The 26,633-nt window shown below is 31.6% G+C and overlaps 3 protein-coding genes and 2 non-coding genes across 8 annotated transcripts in view; 3 read left to right on the top strand and 2 right to left on the bottom strand.

The window, feature by feature from the left end:
* The first annotated feature begins 574 nt into the window (after positions 1 to 574).
* On the top strand, positions 575 to 10,783 carry LOC130899589 (programmed cell death protein 2-like). 2 transcript variants are annotated; one of them, XR_009060045.1, is made up of 7 exons: positions 600 to 814; positions 1,080 to 1,243; positions 1,307 to 1,584; positions 4,402 to 4,654; positions 4,775 to 4,966; positions 5,770 to 6,090; positions 7,474 to 10,783. XR_009060045.1 is itself a non-coding variant. In XM_057809641.1 (6 exons), exons 1-6 carry the CDS (start codon positions 707 to 709, stop codon positions 6,029 to 6,031), a joined length of 1,257 nt encoding a protein of 418 aa, XP_057665624.1. In that variant the 5' UTR covers positions 575 to 706; the 3' UTR covers positions 6,032 to 10,783. The 2 variants fall into 2 exon arrangements, 1 of the variants encoding a protein (XP_057665624.1); XM_057809641.1 differs by having other exon boundaries at positions 575 to 814; positions 5,770 to 10,783.
* Trnaa-cgc (transfer RNA alanine (anticodon CGC)) lies at positions 942 to 1,013 on the bottom strand. The gene has a single exon. It is a non-coding gene; the product is annotated as a tRNA-Ala (tRNA).
* Positions 2,749 to 4,219, bottom strand: LOC130899590 (mitochondrial folate transporter/carrier-like). Its single transcript, XM_057809642.1, has 2 exons — positions 3,856 to 4,219; positions 2,749 to 3,798 (listed from the first exon to the last, which is right to left on the bottom strand). The coding sequence occupies exons 1-2, from the start codon at positions 4,076 to 4,078 to the stop codon at positions 3,110 to 3,112; spliced, it is 912 nt and encodes a 303-aa protein (XP_057665625.1). The 5' UTR covers positions 4,079 to 4,219; the 3' UTR covers positions 2,749 to 3,109.
* Trnad-guc (transfer RNA aspartic acid (anticodon GUC)) lies at positions 4,275 to 4,346 on the top strand. The gene has a single exon. It is a non-coding gene; the product is annotated as a tRNA-Asp (tRNA).
* The window catches only part of LOC130899588 (uncharacterized), a 152,088-nt gene continuing 135,904 nt past the window's right edge, over positions 10,450 to 26,633 (top strand). Inside the window, exons 1-2 of one of the 3 annotated variants that reach the window (XM_057809636.1) lie at positions 10,450 to 10,502; positions 17,166 to 17,324. In XM_057809636.1, coding sequence (XP_057665619.1) covers positions 17,281 to 17,324 — 44 coding nt within the window. In that variant the 5' untranslated portion in view covers positions 10,450 to 10,502; positions 17,166 to 17,280. Of the gene's footprint in view, positions 10,503 to 12,655; positions 12,950 to 17,165; positions 17,325 to 23,274; positions 23,441 to 26,633 lie in introns of those variants that run through there. The other 2 variants (XM_057809634.1, XM_057809637.1) reach the window with 2 other exon arrangements.

Genomic DNA, 26,633 nt, shown 5'->3' with positions numbered 1-26,633 from the left:
CATATTTTTTCTTTAGGTCTAATTCAGCCATTAGGTGGTACTGTAAACACAAAAAAGAGCAAAAAAGATCAAACTCATCCAACACAAATAGTAAATTTCCTTCACGAATTCGCATGACGGCAGATAGTACGTCCACATATACATCATTATGTGCCGCATATTCTTTGACGATTGTTGAAAAACCGACAACTGCTGGATATCGTGCGTCGGGTTTCAAATTTTTTTGCGTAGGAAATGTCCGCGTCACTACATCATCACTTGACGTAAATCATGTGCGTCGCTAAAAATTTTGCCGAATGCTACGCAACACAAAAATTTACGTGAGATGTGGACCCGGCTTTAATCTCACCTGCTCATCAAATATATTTTGTTATCTATGCAACACACATAACACGCATAAAATATTTTTTTATATGGCTTGCAATATATGTGTGAAATATATCTAAATATAAACTATATGATTTGATTCTCGAAATATAATATTTTAATAGTTATTAACATTAATTTTAATTAATTCTATTTCTGCATATAAAACCATTCAAATCGATATCTAATAACCTTCATCGGAGCATGTGCAGAGTAGTTGAAAGCAATTTGGTTATGTGAAATTGTTTTCTTGTATGTATATTTGGTTGACTGATTTATTTGAAAACATTCATCGATCATCCCGATTTTATTAATAATTATTTAAATTTTTGAGTTAAATATGGAAAAAAATAGAGAAACGGTGCTATTAGGATTTGAAGATGAACATATTAGTGAAAAATATAAAAATCAAGTCAATTTTTGTACCAATAAAATAGGAGGAAAACCTGTAAGTATCGAATACATTTTTCTAATGTGTTTTATTTTAATTGAATTGAATGTTTATTTACATAATCTACGTTATAATTTCTGTCGTGTTTTCATATGTTTTTATAAGAAAATAAAAAAAAACGTTATGGAGGAGCTGGGATTTGAACCCAGGACTTTCTGCATGCGAAGCAGACACTCTACCACTGAGTTACACCCCCGACAAATAAATTTCCCTAAAGTCTTTAGTTAAGTTTGATAATTATTTAAAAAAAAATCCTTTTTAGGATTATCCTCCAAATATAAAATTGGATCCTCCAATTTGTGGACTTTGTCAACTTCCAAGACCTCTGATTGTACAAATATATGCTCCTCTGGAACATTCAGTATATCACCGCACACTGTATTTGTTTGCCTGTATTAACCCTAATTGTTGGAATTTAAATGAAAGGTAAAAAATATTTTTTGCAACTATCTATTTGTTTATTGAATATATCAATTTATTATTTTGTAGCTGGTATTGCATTAGAGTGCATTCTCAAGAAACGACTTTGGAATCTGAAGAAACTATTAGTTCAAAATCAACATCTGTTGTAACACATTGGTGTGATGATGCAGATGACTGGGATGATGATAACAATACTAATTTTAACGAAGAAAATGGTAATGTTATCAGCAACATTGAAAAAGTGTCAGATGAAGATGATGAGAGTTGTTCTTTGGAAGATTCTTTAAGATCAGGCTTCGGAAATCTATTCGTCGATGATAGGAACGCTAATAAAGGCGCACAAGGTAAGATGTTATATTTCTTTACAATTTTGATATTATTGTCCTTTCCATAATGTAATTTTCAATGGTGTTGCGAGTTGAGGACTCAAAAAAGTTTTTTTAAATAACAACGTTTAAATCTTTTAGTTGATCTTTATCAAGGCTTCAACATTCGAGTTACTTCTATGCCATTTTTGTTGTCAATAGATTTTAAAAACTCAAGTGAAGATGTCATTCTTGGTATTATTGTTCTTTCCAAGTATGTTATGTAACATATGTTATGTTTATGTTTGAATTCTAAGCTAGCCGAGGCATCTTTTTAATAATAAGCTTTAAAAAATAAAAGGTTTACAACACAATGGCTAGATATCGTGTTACATTAAGTTCAAACCCAAGCTCTTGCGAAGACGAAAAATATATCGACATAGATAAAAATGTACCAACCATATATGTAATACTTCTATATGGACAGTTTCTATAAGTGGAAGTTGTTCCTACTAAGGAAAATAGAATTGCAAAGATTTCTCTATCCTCCGAGGTTTCAGCTCGGTTCTGCGCATTCTCAAGCATGCGTAGTAGAGATAAAGTGTCTCAAACGAGAGAGAAAATGAATATTGTCGACACCCTAACGTAGGGACGTTTTTTCCCATACATTGCACCTTGCTGGCGAGTTTCTTCCACAACCAGACAATATTCAATAACAGTGCTTTGAGAAGGCAGTTTGAGGAAAGACGTCTTTTAGCAACAAAATTTGAAAACGCAAATACAAACGCCAAGAATTTATACAATAGATCTATTATAAGAACAAGGAATGTCGTAGAGATAAAAATTGTGCATCAATCATGTATAACCTTTAATAATTACGATTAAAAATGATGAAAGTAATAATTGAATAGAATTATTGAAATGAAAAATTGAATTGCAAGAATTTAATTGGCAAATACAAAACACAATAGCACGCCACCAAAGATCAAGCCAAAAGAAAAGTTGGCGATAAAATAACACGTTTCTTTTTCTAATGACACATATTGGAAAAGAACAGAGTCAACCTTCTTTTAACGTCTTAAACAGCAGCTTTTACTTGACAGACCATTAAAAATCGATTATGGGATCATCCCTGTAATTTGTTTAGCATTAGAATCAATGTATATTTGACTTGTTAGAACTATTAATAAATGATAATCGATGTTTATGATAAACAATATTTATTTAAACAGAATTTATATTTGGTTTAAATACAGTTACAATTGCTGCACGTCATCAAGTAATTACATTAATATATATTATAATAAAACAAACTTTTCTAAAAAATCATTTAAGACAACAGAGGAATTCACTTTAAAAATAATATTTTTACAACTAATTACCACTTTGGTATGACTACTGTAACAATTCAGTTTTTTGTTTAAATTGGCTTTGGAATTGTATCACTTAAGAATAAAATATTTAATAAATTGGCTTATGGCAATTTAAATGAACTTGACTTGTTTAAAATCCAACAAAATGAAATTCTAATAAAATCTGAATTTGTGTTAAAATCCAAATAATTCTATTTTAGAAGAATATGTGATACATTTTCATAAGTAAGGAAAGTGATCATTGTAGCTGGTGTAACTCTTAACAAATTCGTACCTAAGCCTTTATAAAAACCCCTCCAACCTTCATATATCCACGTTCGTTTGATACAATCTATTAGTCCTGTGTAATCACAATATTGTCTTTGTAACCTAGCTCTCACTACTTGGTATGGATAAGTTGTAGCAACTGCTATTAATTTAGAAGTTGCCGCAAACATTAAATATTCAATAGTACTCAATTTGGTGTTGATAGGTTGTGAATGGTAAGCACAATATTCTTTCTTCAGCTCTTCATACACCATGAATTGTACGGCGCCATGTGATACCCCAAAAATACCTGGTATTAGTCCTTTGTAGTATCCTCGAATTCCTTCAGCTTGGAATATTTTAGATAAACAATCGATCATACTACTGTATTGTTTCTTGTTTGAATATTGTAAACATAACCTAGTTTTCACAACCCATAAAGGGTTTGTTAATAATAGTGTCATAAATCCTGATTGTGACGCTATTAAAAGATGAGTACTAGCTCTTAAGCTTACATTTGTATCACCCTCTCGCAACCAATTTTTTAGAGAATTGTAGAACAGGAAATATAGTCCCCAAGATGCTCCCGCTCCCCAAACATTTGGTGTAACTCCTTGATACAATCCTCTTATACCTGAAATTTAGAATTTTTAAATAATGATAGGTATTTTAAAATCTTTTATTCACTTACCTTCTCTATTAAAAATTGTTGTAAATGCATTTACTATTCCTGTATATTTGGGCACACTTTGTAATCTCCCGTCATTTACAGCGAATCTTATTTTAATAACATCTAAAGGATGTAAAATAAGTGTGGAAGTTACGCCACCTGATATTCCAGCAATTAAATGTTCATATTTTAACTGACTTAATAAACTAACTTCTTTCTGTGTTTGTTGGGTAACCGAAGTCATTCTTTCTATTCAAAAAATTAAAATCAATGAAATTATTAAATATTTGTAGATTATTGAATTAAAATTGTACTTCATCATGTCTATTTTTCGGGTTTCCATATTTTGAGGTTATACGTAAAAAGGTAAATGTCAAAAATCGATAAGCATAGAACGCTACTTACAGAAGATATCGCCATAACAAAATGCATAAGTATATTCCTCGGTAGTATAGTGGTCAGTATCCCCGCCTGTCACGCGGGAGACCGGGGTTCGATTCCCCGCCGGGGAGGACTTTTTTATTCTCGTTTTATCAGATTTTTATTATAAAATTATTAATATTTTAGGAGGGGCTGTAGGTAGATTACATTCTCCTTCAGCTACAGCTGAAATTGAAGGAAATGAAGGTGAAGTAATAAGTATTGATACTCCAACTTTTCCACAACGCGATATTGCCTCACTTCTTCAGGAAGCTGCTCCTCTTCCTCAAGATATTTGTCAATCAGACTCTAGAAGAATTTCCTCAATTCAATTTTCTCCCTATTTTATGGCAGTTTGGGAAGAAACGCCAGATAAACAGCTGGCTAATGTTAGTGACAGGTATTTAACCCATTTTTTAAATTTAATATAATTTAATAAAAAGCAAAAAAACATAGATCAAAATGCGGGTGTTATATGTATTCAAAAAAAGTTCAGATAAAGCTGAAATGTTATTTACAGACACGTCAAGGAATTATTACAGGATTATCAACAAAAAAACGATGATAACTCATATTTGCTGAGTCCTGAAGGTGGAGTAACTGAAGGAGGAGAAGGTTATGAAAAATATGAAAAAAGTAATCCTGCCCACGGTGATAAAATGTTCCACCAATTTTTATCCAAAATACAAAGTAATCCTGGACAAATTTTAAGGTACGTACGTATAATATACAATACAAGGATGGTTCCAGAAATACTTGGCCTGTGACCTAGTACATAATCTATACTGTATATGTTTGAAAACGGCACGTTGTTTAGTATTCGTTTGGCAGCCATCAATAGTGAACGTTTTCAGTGAATTTGTGTGATACAATACTTTTATTTGAAAGGCTGTAGCCCAACAAATATAAAAGATAAATTAGATTCTACTTTGTGTGAGATTGCCCCTTAGTTATCAACAGTAAAATATAGAGTAGAATAGTTTAAACGAGGCCGTAAGGCCTACGAAGATGACTCCAGAAATGTTGAAGAAAATCCACAAAGCAGTACTGGTTGTTTCTCGACTGAAGGTGCGCGAGCTAGCAGACATAGCAGGCATTTCAAAAAGTGCGGTACAGCGCATATTAACTGAAAATTTGGACATGAACCACATTTGGCTAAGAAGTAAGTGTTGCTTTATTAAGACATCATACATCCGTTACTACAATGGCCAAAATTAATGAATTAAAGTTTGAATTACTACCCCATGCACCCTATTCGCCAGATTTAGACCCCTCGGATTATTTTCTGTTGCCAGACTTGAAAAAAAATGACTATGTGGTTAAATATTGACTGCGATAGTTAATTATTATTTTGAGGAGCCTGACGATTCTTATTATGAAAAATGTTTCAAACTTATTGAACATCGCTTGGAAATGTGTATGGAGCTAAAAGGAGATTACGTTGTAAAATAAATATATTTTAACTTCTGGTACCATCCTCAATATACTGTATAACATATTTTATGGAATTTTTAGGTATAGTAGAGAATCTTCTCCCATTCTTCTCTACCCCCTGCAAGAAACAATGAAGAAATGTCAATATTGCCAAGGAGATCTCGTATTTGAATTTCAGATACTCTCAACGATTATTTCCAAATTGAAATTATCAACTGATCCTAAACAAATTGCCAGATTGGAATTCGGTACTGTACTGGTATACACTTGCAGAAAGAGCTGTTGGTCCTCCGACACCATCTTTAGAACTGAGACTGTGATTTTACAAAAGGAATTGTATTAATTTTTGGAAATGATGGATTGGATTCCATTTTTGTAGATTTAGTTCAATTATGTTGTAAGGTACGGCTAAACTCCTATTTCACCAAAGATGGAATATTTTTTTTTAATTTTTTAACAAAATTGACTGTTGTTTGAAAATTAAGACACTAATCTATAGAATCAGGAAATTGGACACTTTTTTGTGTTATAATAGTGAACAGATTACATAAAAATCATTTTTAATGAATGATAGATATCAATAACAAAAAATTGCACTTTATAAATTTCTAGTCTATTCAAAGTAACTGTTTTTTATAAACAATTTATCTTACAATAATATATTATATAACTACAAAAATACTGAACGATTTTGATATTATTGAAATAATTTGAACAACAAATTTTCTTTACTTTTGTTGTTTATCAAATTATAATTTTTGCTATTGAATTCTAAATAATTAATTTTATTTTTCTTATCGTTGTTTATTCTTTTACCTTTTGAGGTATCTGTTGAGGCTTCTGGTCCTCCTGGTACACTTTTATTTCACCGTCTTCAATATTTGCAATCTTTCTCAATTCCATATCTTTATTTTTTACTTCTATATCATACCAATGGTTTTGGGATTTTACAATTATTGTTATTTTATTTTTTTTTTCTATTTCACTTATTTTTAATGCCTCTCTTATATTTTATTTTTCTATCTATCACAGTAGCTTCATACAGGATGTATAAAAATTAAGGAATAATAAGTTGTAATTTTTGATTTAAGATTAATAGATTTCAAAGTTGTTTACTTATTTTTTTATTTATAAAAATATTATAATATAAAATTTGATATACATAGGGACTCAGAAATAGAGTTTAAATCATTAAATCTACCCCCCAATCCCAAATATTCCAAAATTTTTACTTAATAAAAATATTACCACAATAATGTGGTTATAATTGAAATATTCTAATTTTTCACTTTTTCTAATTTCAAAAATTTTATCTATGTAGTGAAATATGTGTTTAGCTTTTATAGCATATATACGACATATACAAGGTGGTCCAGAATTATGCATATTAATTTCTAGAGGAAATAGTATCTCCGAAAGCTTCCTTCCTTATTTACTTTTTCCTAAGACTGAAAGGGGTGAATTGAGAATATTTTTTTTTCAAATATCAGTTTAATTAATGTTAAGTTTATATTTTGACAATGATTATAGTACATAAGGATAATTAATTTCACATAACTACTTACTACATTCCATATGAATATAGGGTAGTATTGTTTCAAGAAATTATTCACAAAATTATTTTTCCATCTAAAAAAGTTGCTCTTGTTATAATTTATGATCACATTCGATTTATTTAAACTTGAGGGAATATATGTTTTTTTAATATAATCGAGAATATACAAATTTATTCAAGCTTCTGCTGTTTTTGACTGTGTCCACTGCAACGGCAGAACTTTCTTCCAGCATAAGAAAAACTATTTAATGAATCTATGTTCTAATAACGTTGAAAATGATGCAATTAAAACAACGAATTTATGCCAGGCGAAAATCAAGACATTCAGCGTTGTTTTAAAGCAATTACATTTCAGATAAGACAACGAAGATGTATGTGTATCATGTGAAATTAGATTACTGTCTACTGCCTTTTTTCAATTTATACCACCTTTGTTTGTAGGGTAAGAGTGGATAAGACGGCGAACCCAAGGACTGAAGCGATAGTATGATTAAAAGGACTTATCTATTAGTAATTCATTTTATGAAGTACATAAACATTTATAAGTACGAATTACTAAGGCTAAGACAAAATATGATAAAAATTATTTAAAAAAACTGCCAAATTCGTCATCTTACCCTAATGTACGGGTAAGATGACTTTATCTGCGGGTAAGATGATGAATATTCAAAGTTAAGTCGAAATATTCAACATAACCAATTTCCATTTAATCAATAAGATAAAAAAATATCAATATTGTCAAAGATCTATTTAAACAAAATAATATTGGTAATACAAAAAATAAAAAGTTGCAAATATTAACGAAACTTAACATTTAAGTTATTGACAGAAATCACAAAGCCACTGTTTAACTTTTGCTTCTTTCACGTCTAGTCCAGTGCATGCAGCGTGAGCCCATTCTCCACATTTGGTGCACATATACCAAAAATCATTATTTTTTCTGCGTCGTCACATTAAATGCCTTTCATCACCAGAGCTGAATATATCCAGTTCATCTTCAGTGTCTATTGTCTGAACTTCACAAGATGATTCTGAAGATGAGCTAAACACCTTGCGCTTAATGGTTTTTGATTTCACTTATTTTCTTTAACTTCTGGCTTTTTCTTCTTTTGTCGTTCTTTTTCCATTTTCTCTTTTTGTATTACTTCCAAAGCTATTTTAACTATGTGCTGGAAATTATTAAATATATTTATTTTTAACTTCAGCTAGAGATAATGGAGGAAGCCCAGTTCCGTTGTTATTTGAGGGAGGTGTTAATTGTTGTTTTTGATTAGATTTTGGTAGGTAGATGGCTGAGCGTAATTTAAATTTGCACGTTCACATAAAACATTTTCAAGAACTTGTAAAACTGTTGTAGGATTAGTATTCTTCTGGGCTTCAAAACGATTGTCTACAGTTTTGGTCGCTATAAAATCTAGGTCAAAAAAGATATCGGAATTTATAGGTTCTAATGAACAAGCCTTAAATCCATAAATAAGCAATATCTTGAACGATGATGGTTCTTCCTGGATTATTAACCAAAAAATTTTCACAGACTACGCTATAAGCAGTTTTCATGAGAAAAAAAAAAGAATCATCCAAGTAATGTGATGTAGTTTTCTCTACATACATTTATGGCATCCAGAGTTACATGTGTAGCTTGGTTATCCATCAATAATAAAATGGAAGGAGTGCAGATATTTAATAGAGTTTTCTGTTGTCATCCATTGAATCGATCCTGAGGAAGCACCATCCATGAATGCAAGTTGCATCCTAACACGGGGAAAAATTAGCATCAGTGGAATAAATGTACCAACTGCATTGATGCGACATAAAGCTGTAAAATTTGATCCTCTTTTGGCTGGAGATATTTTGATAACCCTACGAATTCCTTTAGGGGTCAGAATTTTTGGATTTTTATTAGGAACTGTGGAAATCTCTGTCTCATCACAATTTTAGATTTGGTTAGCAGAGTAGTTATACTTTAGTCTTAGGACTTTTAGAGTGTTAAAAAATTTGTCAACATTTTCTTTGTTAAGACAGCTCTTCCTTATCAACATTGAATCTGTGATCAATGCTACGATACTCTGCATATTCAAACACAATTTTGATATACTGTTTTCTCGTTAAGCCAAAAGCCCTTTGGTTGACTTCCACAATGTAATTCTTCAGATGTAATAACTGTTCATCAGTAAATGTGGCTTTGGAACGCCCAGCATGTTGTGTAAAATTCGGTAACAAAAAATCCTGCAAAACCACTAATTGGTAGATAAGTAAATACCTGATTATCTCCATACTTCTTAATATTGCTTCTGGAATAGCAAACTCATTTGAAGCTGAGTTAATACTTCTACCATTGTATTTAACGTCTCTTATGGCAAACTGTTTCGTTGTCTGGCGTGTGTACTAAGTAACAAAATAAAAATGATTTAGGGTATTAAAAGCAACATTTAATATGTTAGGAGTCAATTAAATTTTCTAGATTTTCACCAAATGTGATTTCTACGATGTTTACCAACAGTGGCTTACCGAAAAAGTAATGTCCGCTTTAAAATCGCCGTCATTTTCATCACGACTTGCAAAAACGCAAGGCCACTAAACAGTGTAAAAATATGTAGGTAGGTATGGTGTGTGTGTGCGCGCGCGCATTACATTTCTTTCTACGACAGCCGTCCACCAGCATTGTAGGTGCAAAAATTAAATTATAACATGAAACAATCTCTTACAATGCCATTTTTAGTTTTATATTTCACCCCAAACGTCCAATCGCCGCCACTGTTATTCAATACAGAAGAGCTTATAGATTTGTTTAAATTCATATTAAGGTGTGGTACAATGGACAGAAAAATATGTTTATTGAATGTAAAACTTCTATTCTTAAAATAAATTAGTAGTCCTGAAGCCTTTCATCTTATCCTTTTTTCATTGTAGAAATTTTAATTGAGTTTAATCTAATATTTATCCACTTTTTCCACACCTTTATGTCTGACGAAATTCGTGATTTTATGGTTATTACATACTTATTAAATGGCTATGACGAATTAGCACTTTATTATGTGATGGAATTTTCCATGCATGATAAAAGTAGAGAAAGTAATAAAATTTATATAAACATAAAACCAATGTAATAAATTTTTAAATAAAACTCCCAATAACATAAAAATATCCGATATGAAACTGTATTTTCGGTAAAACCAAATAACACTATTCAATAATCATGTTAAGTAGAGTTCTGGCCCTGTAGTTGTGTAGTAAATTGAATTATTAACAAAAGAAATGGGTAGGTAAAATCATTAACATCTTTATATTAAATTATATTAATCATGGATCACCAAATTTCACAGTGAAGATTTTAAAACAGTATATTATATTTCAACATTTTATTTAAATTATAATGATTTTACATATCTGTAACAAGTCATTATAGAATCAGTACTGACTATACTTTTATTAGGAGATACAATATGAGTATGCTGCCAATATCAAAGCACGCCTCCTTCAAAATCCTTTTGCTATACATATATATGTAACAATTACTGTAATACAACTTTAGAAACAAAACATTGAAGTATTATTTCATAAAAATCCATATAATAACACCAAAAACATAGAATATCTATCAGGAGTATTACGGATTTAACTTTCTGTTTATTTATTTATAAGCTGAAGTCTAAGTTGGAATTTCTGGAACCGTTGGTGATATTCATACTAAACACACTGTTTACACCTACAGTCACAATTACACCTTTAATATCTGAAGAAGATAACTTGGTTATGTGTGTAATTATGAGTGTTGGCGTAAATAGTGTGCTCAGTAAGCTGAAGTCTATATATCAATATAAAAGACTTTTGTAGCTGTATTTGAAATTCCTAACAGAATATGACATTTGGAAATATTGATCAAGGTCTCGTATTGGATTAGGATTCGTAATTAGCTGTTTACGTAATCCGCGGTTGACGTTTGACGTTCGTGACAAATTTTACACCCTATTTATAAAGTTGACATTGCTGTCGTTAACCTAAAAATTTTATTATTCTTTTTGACGTGTGTACTGCTTTTTGCTTTCATGATTTTTTTATCTTTTTGTTTGTAATCTAGTATTTATGGACGATATTATGGAAAATAATGGAGTTTTGTTATTTTAAAAACGTTACAAACGTAAACGGATGTGATTGACTCTTTTCTGTTTCTACGAAAGTTGTTACGAACGGCCCAAAGATTATATACACGTAACGGCCGACGGGAAAAGATAAAATTCGTTGTTGGAAGTCACCAACGGCAGATCGATCAGCCAGGGTTCCCAACTTATGGGTCCCCCCCCCCAAATTTAAGGGAAAAACTGTGGGATGGCATATTTTTAGGGATTTTATAACTTCAACTATTTATTTTTTATTTCAAATTACGTAAAATGAAAGTCTAGTAATGTAGGAAATTATTCAATATAAATATGTAGGATTTTGAAAAATCAGAATCTGAAAAAATGATTTGTTACATGGAACTGGATAATTTAAGAATAATAATTTAAAAAAAATGATGTTGCCAAGTGAAATTAGTTATTGATTGAAATTGATTATTGGTTTAATGATATTTTATTATTTTTAATGTATTATTCATTTAAAAATATTTAATTATTCATATAAATAATAAAATTTAGGGAGATGAACTTTTGAAGGTTGCAATCAGTGAACAACGACGTCAAACACCAACTATGGATGGTCTTAGGCATTTCATTGCTTTTAATTTTGTAACAACAAACGGCAAAGGCAAATTTATTAATCGGTCTTATATCATGTGCCTCTAAAGCATATATGTAATACTTCTATATGGACAGTTTCTATATGTGGAAGTTGTTCCGACTAAGAAAGACAGAATGATAACTGTTTCTCTATCCTCCGAGGCATCAGCTGGGTTCTGTGCATTCCCAAGCATTCGCAACATGTACTAGGTATCTTGAACGAGAGAGAAAATAGTATATCGTCGGCACCTTAATAGTCCTTTCCGTTTTAACTTTCCTTATAGAAGTATTACATATATACTCTAAATATATTTAATACTCCTATATGGACAGTGGAAGGTGTCCCGACTATGTGAAACAAATAGTGTATCGTTCTCTCCTCCGGGCGCTTCAGTGAGTTCTGTGCATCTTTTACGCGCGTGAAGCATGTGCATTATATTCAAATTATCTCGAACAAGAGAGAAAATGAATACTGTCGTAACGTAGAGACGTTTTTTCCTATAAGAACTGTCCATATAAGAGTATTACATATATGACTCTGAAGCACAAATTATAAAAATTAAACATTTGAATGCGTTTCAATAGTTTTCGCTATCCAAATGGAGATGGCACTTACAAAATAATTGTAAGGAAACCTGTAAGTCAATTAGATTTGTTTTGTTAATGTGCTGTAAGATGCTACTCTATGTGTAATTTTGTAATATATGTCGTCTACAAAAATTCAATAATTTCAATATGTAGGTGTTCAACACCAAAATACTATTTTATAGTATTGGTTCGTGTCGCGAAAAACTTTCAGCATGAACAATTAAGCCTCGTAACGATAGTTCCTTTGGAAAAAAACTTGATAGTAAATTGGTGATGTTATGGTTAAAAATGAACGTGTATTTATAAATGTGAGTCACTAATGGCATTGTTTTTTGTGTCGAAAAACAAGATTTTAATACCTGATTCTTAAACTGTTTACGATTCGATGGTTCAAAGGAATCTTGTAAGTATTTTTTAGGGTTATGTCTAAATTATTATGTATTTGTTTATGTCAAGTGAGATTTGAAATTTCCCTCTTTGTATAAGAGTACAGGGACGTACTTTATTCTTTTGTATAAGTACATACCGTTTGATATACTATTTAGATGGTTGATGGTGAAAAGAAATGTAAGCAAAAAGGAAAATCAATTGTATTAAATTGCATCTACAGCAGCTTGAAGATGTTATATATTTGATTAGCACCAAAAGAAATCGAAACGTCAATTTTTATCTGTCTTTCAAAAATTTTTGAAAAAACTAATTTTAAAACAGGAAAGACCTAAAATCAAGAACATTTAGAAACATAATCATATCAAAAGGACTAAGAAATTGGTGTGTATGTAAATTTCATGGTTTGATCTTCTCTCCCTTCCTAATTCTGTCTGCTTTCCTCCACAAATTCTTCTTAGTATTTTTCTCTTCCACATTTCCAATTTCTGTTTAGTTTAATTTGTTATTATCCAGGTTTCACAGGCATATGTCAGGGTGGATCTCAAAATTCGAACTTTCGTAGATCTGAATATCTCTTTCGATGTTAATATTCTTCTAAGGCTACCTGCACAGTTGTGTACTTTGGGCAATTCACTTATACCTTTGCTTTATTAAACATCCTTTGTTGTTAATATAATTTAAATAACAAAATTGAAAAAAATATTCACATCTTATTTATACAACATAATAAGTTAATATACTGTATGTTGAATACAAAATGTATATTACTACAAAAAAAGTTAGAATATATATTTATTTTGAATTATACTAGGAGAAACGAAAAGTTGAATGTACTGTATTATTTTGAGGTTATAACAAGAAAAACAAATTCAATGCAGTTATAACACGAAGTACAAATAGTTTGATACACAGTTTGTAAATCTGACAGGCCCTGGTTCTTGTTATGCTAAGTATATTCATACTACCTAATGAGTTAAAACAACTTTACCTCTGTTATACATGTATGGATACTTAGAATCAATTACAAGAGACATAAATATGTATCATGTTACGTATTTATTCAAAATGTAGGTTGTTCAGTTTTAAATAATTAAAATTCACAAACCCTTTTTAAGTTTCATTTGAATCAAGCTCGATTTATATAGCGTTGGTAGAAGTTAAATAATCAATCTAAAAAACAAAAAAAATGTCAAATAACGCGTGGGATCTACCCACCAATCAACACATGTACAACTTGTTATACCTTTGGCCAGTCAAAAAGTGTAAACTGTGTCTTTATTCCATACAGTACCGTATTGTAAGAAAACTTGGATTTAGGTTCTATTTACACTCATCATCTACATTATGCTGAGGGTTCATATTTCTTTTTATGGGTAAAAACCACCCCTATTCGAAAAAAATATCAGTTAAATGAATGTCAATTGCCAATTTTTAATATAATTATAAGATTAACTACTTTCGGCTTTTAATAACCACCCCTTATGAAAGATATCATTAAAAAATAATAATTAACATGTTATTAAGCAGTTTTTCAACTGATTAAACAGTATCAATTTGCTTAAAAATTTGGATTTAATTTCTGTTTACCCTCTTCTTAGAGGCTCATAAAAGGTACTCTGTGCGAACACACCTAAATTTTAAACGGCCATATCTCACTCAATTTTTATCGTACAAAAAAAATTAAACACCCGAAATTTTTAGAAAAGAAAAACCTACAATTTTGTACTCTACAAAATTTTACGTATCATTAATAGTTTTTGAGTTATTTTGAGGAAAATGCGATTTTTCGCTAAATTACGGAAATTATTTCCTCACTTCAAGATAATTTTTTTTCAAAAATAACTAATTTAAACTGGTCAAACACTTGGAACATATTACAATATAAGGACATTATTAAAGTGAATCGTCCAGTGGTAACGATTGTTTTTAAAAAGGTTGAAATTTCTTCAATTTTTTTCCGACGAAAAAATAGAAATCGATATTATTCTCTTCAAAACTTGCTTAGTTTTGATGCTAGGAACTTCTGTAGTAAAATAAAAATGAAGGTTTTTTGAAGTACTTTAAATAAGGTTATATGATTTTTACATGGAAATGCATTGATTTTTGCTTATGCAGAAACTTTCCATTTTGTCATTTGAAAATATCAATCGATTTTTAACAAACAATAATTCCGTGTGTATTGGGTCTGCAAATATAATAAATACACGATTTGTTTTACTTTTAATTTTTATAAACTATAATCTTGCTCTCTACAGATATTTCGATTAAATTCATATTTTTCCTGTTATTCGCGAAAAACCGTCCGAAAACGTTGTTGTTGTTTTGTGGTCCGCCAAGTATAAGTCTAACACTTTGAGGAAATAAGACTTGCACTGGACCATTTGTCTGATATAATGGAAATAAATAAAGAAACACAATCAAAATCCAACTAGTTTTACATTATAGTGCTTAACTGGAGCCTTTGTGTAACAGTCTACAAGGAAAAACAACTAACCTTCTCTCGACAAAAATGCATAATGAAAACCTTTTATCGCTTCTGAAAGATCACGGGGACAATTCTGTGGTTTATTATAAGTAAATTTTTCATAAATGTAAATCGAATGAAGATAAATTTGATATTGATAACAGAATATCTAGATTAGCTGCAAGGCAAACCCAAAGGACTAACGACCCTGCTAGTGATGTTGAAGAATATTTTCATATTTCATTTCATTGACCTTGAACAGCTTAAACAACCGTCAGTTCTTCCCAAACATTAAAAAAACATTAAATTTCTTGAGATCTACTTCGTACCACAACAACCATTGAAAGATCTTTCAGCACCCTGCGTCGACTACAAAGCTAGTTGTGGTTAACCAAGTCTGAAGACAGGCTTTCAGGCTTTAGAGATTTTGTGAAAAATAATGAAGACAAGGTTATTGAATGAAAAATAAATCGCTTTTGGCAAAACAGTTTGACATTATTTCACATTATAGTGCTAAACTGGAGCCTGTGTGTAACAGTCCACAATCAAAAACAATAAACTTTCTCTCGACAAGAATGCATTTGGAGAATCTTTTATCGATACTAAAATATCACAGGGACCATTTTCAGAAATGTAAATCAAATAGAGATACATTTGATATCGATATCAAAATACCTAGAGTAACTGCAAACCCAATATTTCTTTGTATGCTCAATTACAAAGTCCATTGAAACCCGATTTTCTCATGAAACGGAAGGAACTTATGCAAAGTTGATTTTGAAACATTTGGGCTTATAAAAACGAAAATCCAGGCGATCTCAAAAGCGTATGAAATAAAAAAATTGGAAATTGAAGCTGGAGAAACTTGGAGAGAAAATTTGGACGTCACAGCGAACCAGCTAAACACGGTGGTTCGAGATGGTGCTTCATTACCAAAAGCCGAAGCGAGTTGATCGGCACATTGCTGTTGGTTTAATCTACGTCGAAAGTCATCGAAAATCCTTTTGACCAAGATGAATGTTTCAAGTTTCTGTAAACAACCCAAACAGCACTCTTATGACAATACGTTCTGAGTACGTTCATCATTAAAAATGCCAAACTTGGATGATAGTAATGTCAAATTTCACCAATGTATCAACAAAATAATATGTAATAAACACAAAAAGAAACAATGAACTTGCTAAAATTCAGTCCAACATATCGCACCTCCCTTCAAATCATATCATAAGTACAAAAAAACAAGCTATCGAGTAATTAGCTTTTGAAACTAATTCTAACTTAATTTTTGAGATAACTCACAAACTTAATAAGTTACCACAATAGTAACTATTCACTTGACATTATTTAAGTTAAGATTTTTCAGTTTTTTATCACCAATAATACAATAATATTACATTATGCACCTAGGGAAAAAAGTGGGGCATCCTCGTCCACGATTTTTGTTACCCGAGCCGAAGGCACTAGGTGCGTAATGTACTATTTTTAGGCCACTTTGTCCCGCATACCAGGGACGAGAAGCGAACTTTTCATCCCGGCGGGAGAAAAAAGAGATTTTCTAATTTTTTGACTTACGACACTATTTGTGCAGAGGTGCGATTTGTATTCAGTTTACTGCTGGTTCAAACTGTAAAATTAATTTTGTTAATAAATAGTGATTATAACTAAAATTGAATAGTATACCATTACCCTATATATAATCCATTATAATAGAAATGATATTTTCAGTTCTTACGATAATGAGTATTATGATGATTCTTTTTTTTAGACTTCGCAATGAATTCATCGTGGAAACCGTCGTGGATATCAAATGTCCACATTTACTTAAACTATTTCAAAGGATTGTTCTCTTCGCACAATTTATGAGGGCCGGGAGAACATAAATGTCCCAAGCCCCAATTGGGGTCGTAGTTGGCCCATATACAAGGTAAGCGAAAAAATGAAATTTGGTTGGTGTGGGAATATTGAATGCAAAAATCCTTCTCTTTTAAAATATTGTACTTTTATAATATTTTTACTATGATTCTGGAAGTGAAGTTTTCTGTTAAACACATTGTAACCTTGTCAAAGAATATATTTTGGTATTTCCTAAAATAAAGAAAAAAAAAAAAAGATTTTCGAGCTACAAGCCATAAAACTAGGTAAAACTTTATGTATAGAATGGATAATAAAATCCAAAATGTATTAATTTTAGAAAGAAGTTAGCTCAGTTCTCTCCGATCATTAAAGTTGTAAAGACATACCTCCGAAACTCTTAGAGAAATAAAATAATCTTCCAATTGATAACGTATCTAGTTTTTTTCATAAATACACCGTTACCTTATGATTTATGATAATTGTATTCAAATAATATTATACAAACACCATTCCACAATCCGACCGCATTTGAAGATAAAGAAAGTGATTTCCCATCAGGATAACGCACCTTCTCACACTTCGGTGAGCGCCATAACTAGAATTCACGAATTGCGCTTCGAATTGCTTGATCACTCACTGTATTTAACAGATCAGGACCACAGCAACTTTTTCCCGTTTCGTATTCTCAAAGTTCTACTTATATGAGAAAGATTTTAATCAGATGAGGACGTTAACGTCTATTTTGAGTGAAGATTTAAGGTCAAAACATTCTTAGCTTACGTATATAGGAGAGTCTATTAAGATATAAAAAAGAATATGGAAAAAAATGCTTTGTTTCTTTGGTAGATTGGAAAATTGGAAAGATTATATGAAAACTATAACAAAGTAAAATAGTTCATTCTGATGAATGAACGTTGGTTTACCAATTTTAGTTTCTAGTTTCTACAAATTATTCACCAGATATAACGAAAGATAGAAGGATTTATTTATGGTTGGTTGTTCAAGTGGGCCCGAACTGCTGATAGAGAGAGAAAGAACATCGGTATACCGCTCTCTCTATCTCCCTATCCTATTCTGATTAGATCGCAATGACATGGAAATTTTAAGTAGTGAAAACGGCATAGGAGGAGAATAACAAGTTTTAATTTTAATAACGGCTGGAGTTCCGAAAATGGGAACACACTCATTGGCTTCAAATTTTTACCAAATACTCTATCACATTCTAGATGATTGTATCTAAAAGGATTTTTGGCATCTCGCAAGGCAAGGGGCTGAAGAAAAGACATTTTTTTATGGTTTTAAACCCACGAAAAATATATTTTGGATTAGTATTGGAATTGATGATATCTACCTTACCATCCCCCCTGCCACTTCTCTCTTTGTCCTTGCCCTACTAGTGTTCTTTTCATCATAAAAAAATAATTTTTCGTATTAGCTACAATTGAACCATAATAAAGAAATCATTGATTTTTGACAAAGGCCCACATAAAGTTAGCAAAAAAACAAAAGCCACTTATTTATTATTTCAATCATCTTGACTTTTTTTAGTTCAATATTTATGTGTAATAAAAAATATTCGTTGTTTACATTTTTTTAAAACGTTAACATAACTTTAAAGTTAACCATCACTCAATCAGTCGTGTAACTAAGAAAAAAAAAACATTTTTTTTGCCAAAAATCGATTTTATTCAGAAATGTAAAATCCTTCAAGAGCAAAATACAATAATTCCAACTCTTCTTCTCGATTTCGTGCTTATAGAAGAAGTTGTCTTTTGCTTCAGTTTCAACAATTGCTTCTTCATTGGAGCCAAATTTCTTACCGGCTAGCATTTTTTTGAGATCAGTGAATAGCCAGTAGTCACTGGGGCCAGATTTGGATTATACGGTGGATGAGGAAGCAATTCAAAGTGTAATTTGTTCAATTTAACCATCATTGGAAACAGTGGCTTTTGCTTTCAAACGATCCAACAACTCTATGTTCTATGTATTCGCTATTATTCTCCGTTTTGGAGATCGTCGAGGAACAATATTCCAGCTGACTGTTGTGCCTTTGGACGCTTCAGGTATGGTTCACCAGCTGCAGCCCACTCAGATGATGATTGTCAGTGTCCGGATAACACTTTTGTAGCCATTGCTAAGCTTGTACAGTATTTTTTTCATTAAGGAGCAATGATAAATTAACACATAACTTGTTTTAAATCTATTGCTTTGAAAATAACAAAAGTAGCTTCACTTAAATGGCTGTTACTTTTTTCTGACCAATCGAAATATCATAAAATTTCACACATAGTCTTTTGAAAGTTGGTACTTCATAAACTTCATATGTCATATGTCTGTGTGTCAGTCACCCGACGTAATATGTCATTTATAAATTACGATTGTCAAGAACTATTAAGGGGATGGGATTTTCACTTAAATAATGATACCTATTGCAAAAATCATAGAAAGAATTGGACGGTGCTGGATGAAGGAATTTGCGGAGTTTTTTTGTGCCATAAAAAATCTAAATATAAGCATAAAATATCACTAGCTAAAAATACGTAGTTAGGTTAGGTTAGGAAATTTCATCTTCTTTTCTTGCGAGAAAACAAACATCATTTAGTGTGGAATAGAGTTTCCGGAACTCCATCCTTAATAACGACTAGGGAAAGGTAAAGAGTGGTAAATCAATAATTTTCCCATCCCTTCTAATAGTAAAATTCCACCTTTAAGCCTCTAACTCTAAACTTAACACTTTATATAATCTACCTTTGAAATTTATTCAAATATAAACTTATTATAAAGATATTCTCTTTTGTCTATTACACCTATGTTATTATAAATTATTTTTTGTTATGAGATTTTATCATTGTTACCTACTATTTAATTAATTCGGTGACTAATGCAAGTGTTAAACAAAGATAACTTAATCGATCTGGTTATCGTGTCGTCTGAAGGTAAACATGGATTTATACACACATTGTGGAAATCTTTGAAACTTTGTATAGTGACAGAATTTTTTCTAGTAATTTTAATGATACATCAGTGTGGAATAATTACACTGTCTCTGTTTTTTGTCTGTTGAATTAAAATGAAATATATTTATGAAACAGCAGTTATCAATTAGTAAAGAAAAAGAAAAGTATCTGTTATGGGAGACAAGTTGAAAAAATCTTCAGTCGTATACGTTAAATAACCTTCCAAAATTGTGCTGGTGTAGATAAAAGGTCTGCTATGAACGTAGCCATAAATTGTGGATGAATTGATGTCCGCCGATCCAAATTTAATATTATTTTTGACTCAAGCAGTTCATTATTAAAATTTTCAACAACTTGCGTTGTACAAAATAATGTAGTAAATAAAATCTAAAAAAAGTTCACCCTGAATTTGATGTGGCGCCACCATTATTCAAAGCATTTCGACAGAAATTTTTTATATACATTGCGCTCCTTCCCTGTTATCTTCATTCATTTAATAGACATCTATCATTGGTCGAACTTTTCTCGTCTTCTTTATTGTGTATTCTAAATAGTCGATGACACAGAAGACTTTTTTGGTAAATTTGTAATTTTCACAAAGCAACATGGTGGATGGAAGCATACGACAGTTACTCAAGGTTATTTAGAGGACGACATAACCTCAAAAAATAATGTTTCTTTATAGAAACTAGAGGCCCAGATAATAGATCATTTGGATATTAGTGAAACCTTCCAAAATTGCTAATTGTTTGTGAAGCTTCCCCAAATAATATAAAAAAGGGCAATTTATATTTTGTTTCTAAAGAAATGCTCGTACGGGCATTATATAAATGGTATCAAGGTATAAAAATTGAATAATATACTGGTATGACACAAAAAACGAACCTTTGATTGTCAATTATAAAATGAAAGTCGAAATATACAGAGTGTTTTAAAAAAGGCGACCCCATCTCTAGGATAAATAGAAAACTGAACAATATACTGAATAATAATGTTTTTCAAGAAGACGCGGAGTCCAAGTAACGGATTCTACCAGGAGAGCTGATGGATATGTGGGACTCCCGTTGTCTACCCATTAAACAACCATCTTCTTTCATATCCGTCCAAATAGGAACTATATAGGATCTATTCCTTTATGTTGTTCCGTTTGCTACGTTTCTATGGTATAATCATAACAGGCATACCATCTACATTCTTTTGCCTAAGAATTCTTTCAATGTAGGTAGCAACCAGCTGCCAGCATTCTACCTTGTACAGCGCACCTGGACGATAGTCTTCTCTACGTCCTCTTTCAAACCCCGTGTTCACAAAACGTACACTCAGGTATTTGTAGTTTCTTCATTTTGTGGAAGTACCGTTGGAAGTAACCGTATCCCGTCAGAAGCTGGATAATGTAGAAATTCACATCTCCGAACTTCCTTCATTCACAATCTAAGATCTTCTATTAGTTATCGCATCCTTTACCTGATTTTTCTTCTGTCCACCGTTGTTGCCACGTCTTGTTCCAGTGCGTTCGATGGTTGCCGCATCCTGTCGTGTTATGAGCTGATTTTATATAACCTTTTGTGCTCGAAAGCCTAGAAGTCCACGGGTGCTATAGGGGACAGCCTGTGCAGAGACAACCTTCTTTTCTCCGACCGTGGTCCAATAATATTTGCCATTAAGCGGCTCAAAGATACTGTCCTTTCGGCAGCCTTTTGAGCGGCCTTCCATATGTAAGGCCTGAAGACATCTTCGTATCTAAGGTCACTCCCAAATACTTAGCTTCGACTCGATTTCGTCTGTCCCGATTTCAATAGGCAGTTTTGTCTTTATTCGATTCCTTTGAGAAACATCAGGTCATTTTTTTTCATAGTGAGCTCAAGTCCGTGATTTGTCATCTATCCCCCTGATCGTCTCATTGTCTGGTTCAACTTAAGCTGCACTAATTCTGCAGATTGTATTGCAATGTCTATGAAGTTGTGCTGGTTAACCTTGTGAGAAATTTAAAGAAATGGTCGAATCCAAAAAAAGTGATACGGTAGAAGAAAAAAAAGTTGGAAGGAGTTGGCAGGAGAATTTAATGATGAAAATAATAACAACAGTCATCTCGATAGAACCACATTAAATATAAAAAATATGGAACAATTTGAAGATTCGCTTTAGAAGGAATAACTTGTTTTCTCGGCGCGTCGACAATGTTGATAATTTCTTCATCATAATTGTAGAGTTCATCAAATATAAAGTGCAAGTTCACTTGAAATCTAAGAAAGTTCTGTTCAGTACTACTTGTAACAAACCGGGTAACTAGCGTCCTCTATAAGAGTCAGACATAAAAACAAATTCATTGGATGTATCAGCTTCTAAAACAAATTCGTATAACATTTAATTACTCTATTTACCCTGAAAACGGGATAAAGTTTTTTCAAACACGCTGTACAGGGTGATCTATTACGAAAAATATAATTTTTTATACTGTGGCTATATGAAACATTCAGTATATTATAAAATAATCTTAACACTTTTGACTATATTTGTTAAGACATGGAATAACACCATAGTATAAGTAAATCACCCGGTATATGTATACTCATACTACATTACTCATCAATTTTGAATAAAACTGTTTTTACTATTTCAACGACGATGTTATCGCATTATAATTTGTTTTATTTTTATTCTTCATTTCTATGGAACTATTAGAAAGTCCCTCGTATGATTGGCGTCCTTCATTTGTATTATTATTATTCTTTGATTCATAAATTACAAACGCGATTGGTATTTTATGATTGGTTAATTATATTATTATTATTTGAAACTGCTACATATTCTTGATTTGAAAACAGCTTTCGTCATCTAGCCACCAACTTGACCTTACCTGCTTCTTGTGTCTTAACCAACTACTGTTATTTATCGCGACCTTTATCTGTTACCGCCCAGAGCCCGCTTGACCAAAACAATTCATCGGCATCTTGGCGACAGAATATAAGTCCAGCAATCGGCGGTTTTCCGAGACTGACTGACTGATGCGACCCGCCAAAATAAATGTGGTAGGAAGGATTGTAAACAAAAGTTTGCAGAGATCATAGAAGCTTTTCAGTTAGTACGAAGCTTTCAGTTGTTTCGTTGAGCTTTGTTGGTGTGAAACGGTAGAGATTGTTTTTTATGTTCGCAGTGGCATTGTATGCAATTTTATTAGTGTTGTTTTAGTGCACCATCGGGTAAATATGGAACAAAAAGATATTGAAAGGTAAGATAATAAATTGTTATTTTTTTCAAAGGTTATTTTTATAAAAATAAACAAACGTTATTACAACATTATTACAAAAAAATTCGGTTTTATTGTGCCAAAATTTCGGCCCCAATAAATTTTTTTCGAACAAGCTGTCGTTTTGGACGATTAGTTGATCCTTTTGAAATGGAAGGCTTGTGTTTCTTTCTGTAAAACTCAAAAGATGAGGAATAAATAAATTCTAAAATCATATTACCTGGAAAATATGCCCCAAATAATCTATATAGAAAGAACAGAACGTTTTGAATTATGTTTTGGTTAAAAAATTTTGAATAAAGCGTTTGTAGCCGTCTTCAAAGGAGAGTTGATTTTATTTGATTAAGAATTTTAATGTCAAATTTAAGACATTTTTATTTTAAATAATTTATTTGATTTGTCTGAAGTCTGTTCCTGTTCTATACAGTGACTTAATGCAAACAATTCGGGAAAAATTACGTAGGTTTGGGATCGGAAATTTATATGTTTGCAGGAAATAAGTAGATCTACGTAGAAATCATAGAGTTTGCAATGCTAAAAGTATGGAATATACTACTAGATATTGATGCAGCGTAAGCACACGTATTTTTTCTTCATACCCCGTAAATCTTCAATTAAATAAAATTCAGCGTGTAATTAAGAATATCATAATTAGTATTACACGGTAGATGATGATTAAGCTAATTATTCCTAGAAATATTGTGAAATTAGAGAATTACCTAGATATGTAAGGGCTAATTTTAACCCATGAATCATACGGATGTCCACGGAAACGACCAATAATGAACTATCATTAACAAAATACAGATATATCACAATCGATAGGTGTACTAATTTCTTATACATTCATATTTGATATATGGCCAATTTTTTTTGGCGTGATTCACTATTGTTAGAATATCAAAACGAGCGTATCAGACTGGTCAATGTGCGCCCTAGTAGTGAAGCCACGTTGTGACTGATCCAAAAGCAGTGGCGGGCATTGACCAGCTTGTCCAACAATATGTTCCCCTCATATTTTTATTAGATATCGTTTAGGGTTCCCAACTTAGGGCTTTTCGCCTCAAATATATAACATTGTGAAGAATAAGTTGCGTAACAGAATATCGATTGAAATGTTACAAAATGATGCACAACATTTGAATCATCCGCAAATTTGTTGAAATTATTATGTGTTTGATTTTAAAAAATCAGAATCTGAAGAAAATGATTTATTACTTGAAAGTTTCGATAATTTATGAATAAACAATTTAAAATAATGCTGATGCGGAATGACATTATTTATTGATCGTTTGAAATTTATTATTTGTTTAATGATATTTCATTATTTTTACGTTATGTTATTTGCTTAAAAATATTCACTTAATCAATTTATAAATAATAAAATTTTTTAGGGGGAATCCCTAGTAATTGGGGGGATTGTAGGAGTTTTTGACTGGGGCTTTAGTTGAATGAAATTTTTAGAGTTGGCAACACTGATATTGTTAGGCATGATTAGATTAGTCCAAATTTGTATTTTTGAATGAGCATTTATTTCGAAATAAAAAAATATGCAGGGGCACTAGTAACTTCCTTATTTTAAATGCAACCCCCTATATATAGGTAAAAAAAAATTATTTTATTTCGCAAGTTCGCTAATTTGAGACAGAGGGTGATCTCAATATGGTCGTTTACAACGCTTTCGGTATTTTTTCGAAATAAATGTGTTAAAGAGCCAGTTGGCTAAAGTTTCTATCTCGGACATTTTATTATGTTTATGAAAGCGGAAAATGATGAATTTCTAGTGAAGAGTTTACCCCCTTAAAATTAGTAAAAACTCGTTTTGTATTTCCTTGTGATAAAGCTTTGTCCACCTATACATACAATGCGGTCCATATGTTTGGAATAAATTCAGTTTTAGCGTTATTATATACTATGTGAAAAAAACCTGAGACAGTTTGATTTTTATTTTTGAATTGAAAATTTTCAGTATGAAAATATTATCCCCCTCCAACACCCCCTTGAATTATGAGCCCCCCTCGAAAATTTTAAATAAGAAAGGGGGTCGTGTTGACAAGGAATTTTAGTCTCTTGATCGGCAATATAAAGTTTTTTAAATTTGGTGCAATCATAACTGAGCAACTTAATTTTTAAGATGTTAAATTTTGATAATGTCTCTAACAAAACTTTACGTATAATGCAGATAATAATCTGGCATAATACTTAGAATGTATTTTTCAATGTTCCTTAAAATTAAATTCACTTCTTGACAATAACCGAGGCTATTTTGGAATTATTTTGTTAATTTCTTCCGTTATCTTAATTTTTAAATCAGCAATATTGACTGGTGTATCAAAATATACTTTAGATTTTCAATAACTCCATAAGAAGTAGTCGAGAGGAGTCAAATCAGGGGATCTAGCCGGCCATTCGATCTTTCCACGTCTTCCAATCCATCAATTGGGAAAAACCTCGTTTAAATAATTTCTAACTGTACGTGCAAAATGAGGTGGAGCTCCGTTTTGTTGGTATTAAATATATAGATCTATCTTATTTGGAAAAAGTCTTTGTAATATAGGCAATAAGAAGTTAATCAACAAGTCTAAATAAAACTCACCATTAACTCAAAAAAATGAGGGCCAATGATTTTATTGTTAACGATACCAGCCCAAAAGTTCACTTTTTAGGAAATTGAGTGAGCCTCACACATCCAGCGAGGATTTTCTCTGCTCCAATATCTACAGTTCTGTTTGTTAACCGTTCCGTTCAAATGAATCGTCGTTTCATCAGAAAAAAATATTTTGTTTATGAACTGCAAATCTGCGTTCCTTCTGTCCATCATTAATTCTCGCCTTCTATCAGGATCATCGTCATTAAACTCGTAAAACAACTGAACTTTGTAAGGATGATAATTTTCTTTATGCAAAACTCTCAAATTAAATGATTTACTTACATCATGGTACGGACATGTCCAAAGAATGCCTGAAGACCGCATACCCAAACAAATTTTAAATTGGACACCACAAGGAAGAAGAAAGAGAAGAAGACCAAGATTAAGCTGGAGAGAAGGTATCGAGAAGGATATTCGAGAGAGAGGATTGGAAGAAGATCTTTGGGAAGATCGAGAAAAATGGAAACTGGGAATCGGAAGACGGCGAAGAACGTTTTAACCCGATTAATAAAAAAAACTTACATC

The sequence above is a fragment of the Diorhabda carinulata genome, chromosome 11 (assembly GCF_026250575.1).
Source record: "Diorhabda carinulata isolate Delta chromosome 11, icDioCari1.1, whole genome shotgun sequence".
Classification (NCBI taxonomy): domain Eukaryota; kingdom Metazoa; phylum Arthropoda; class Insecta; order Coleoptera; family Chrysomelidae; genus Diorhabda; species Diorhabda carinulata.
The sequence above is the reverse complement of the archived record's forward strand: the minus strand, read 5'-3'. Positions and strand labels throughout refer to the sequence as shown.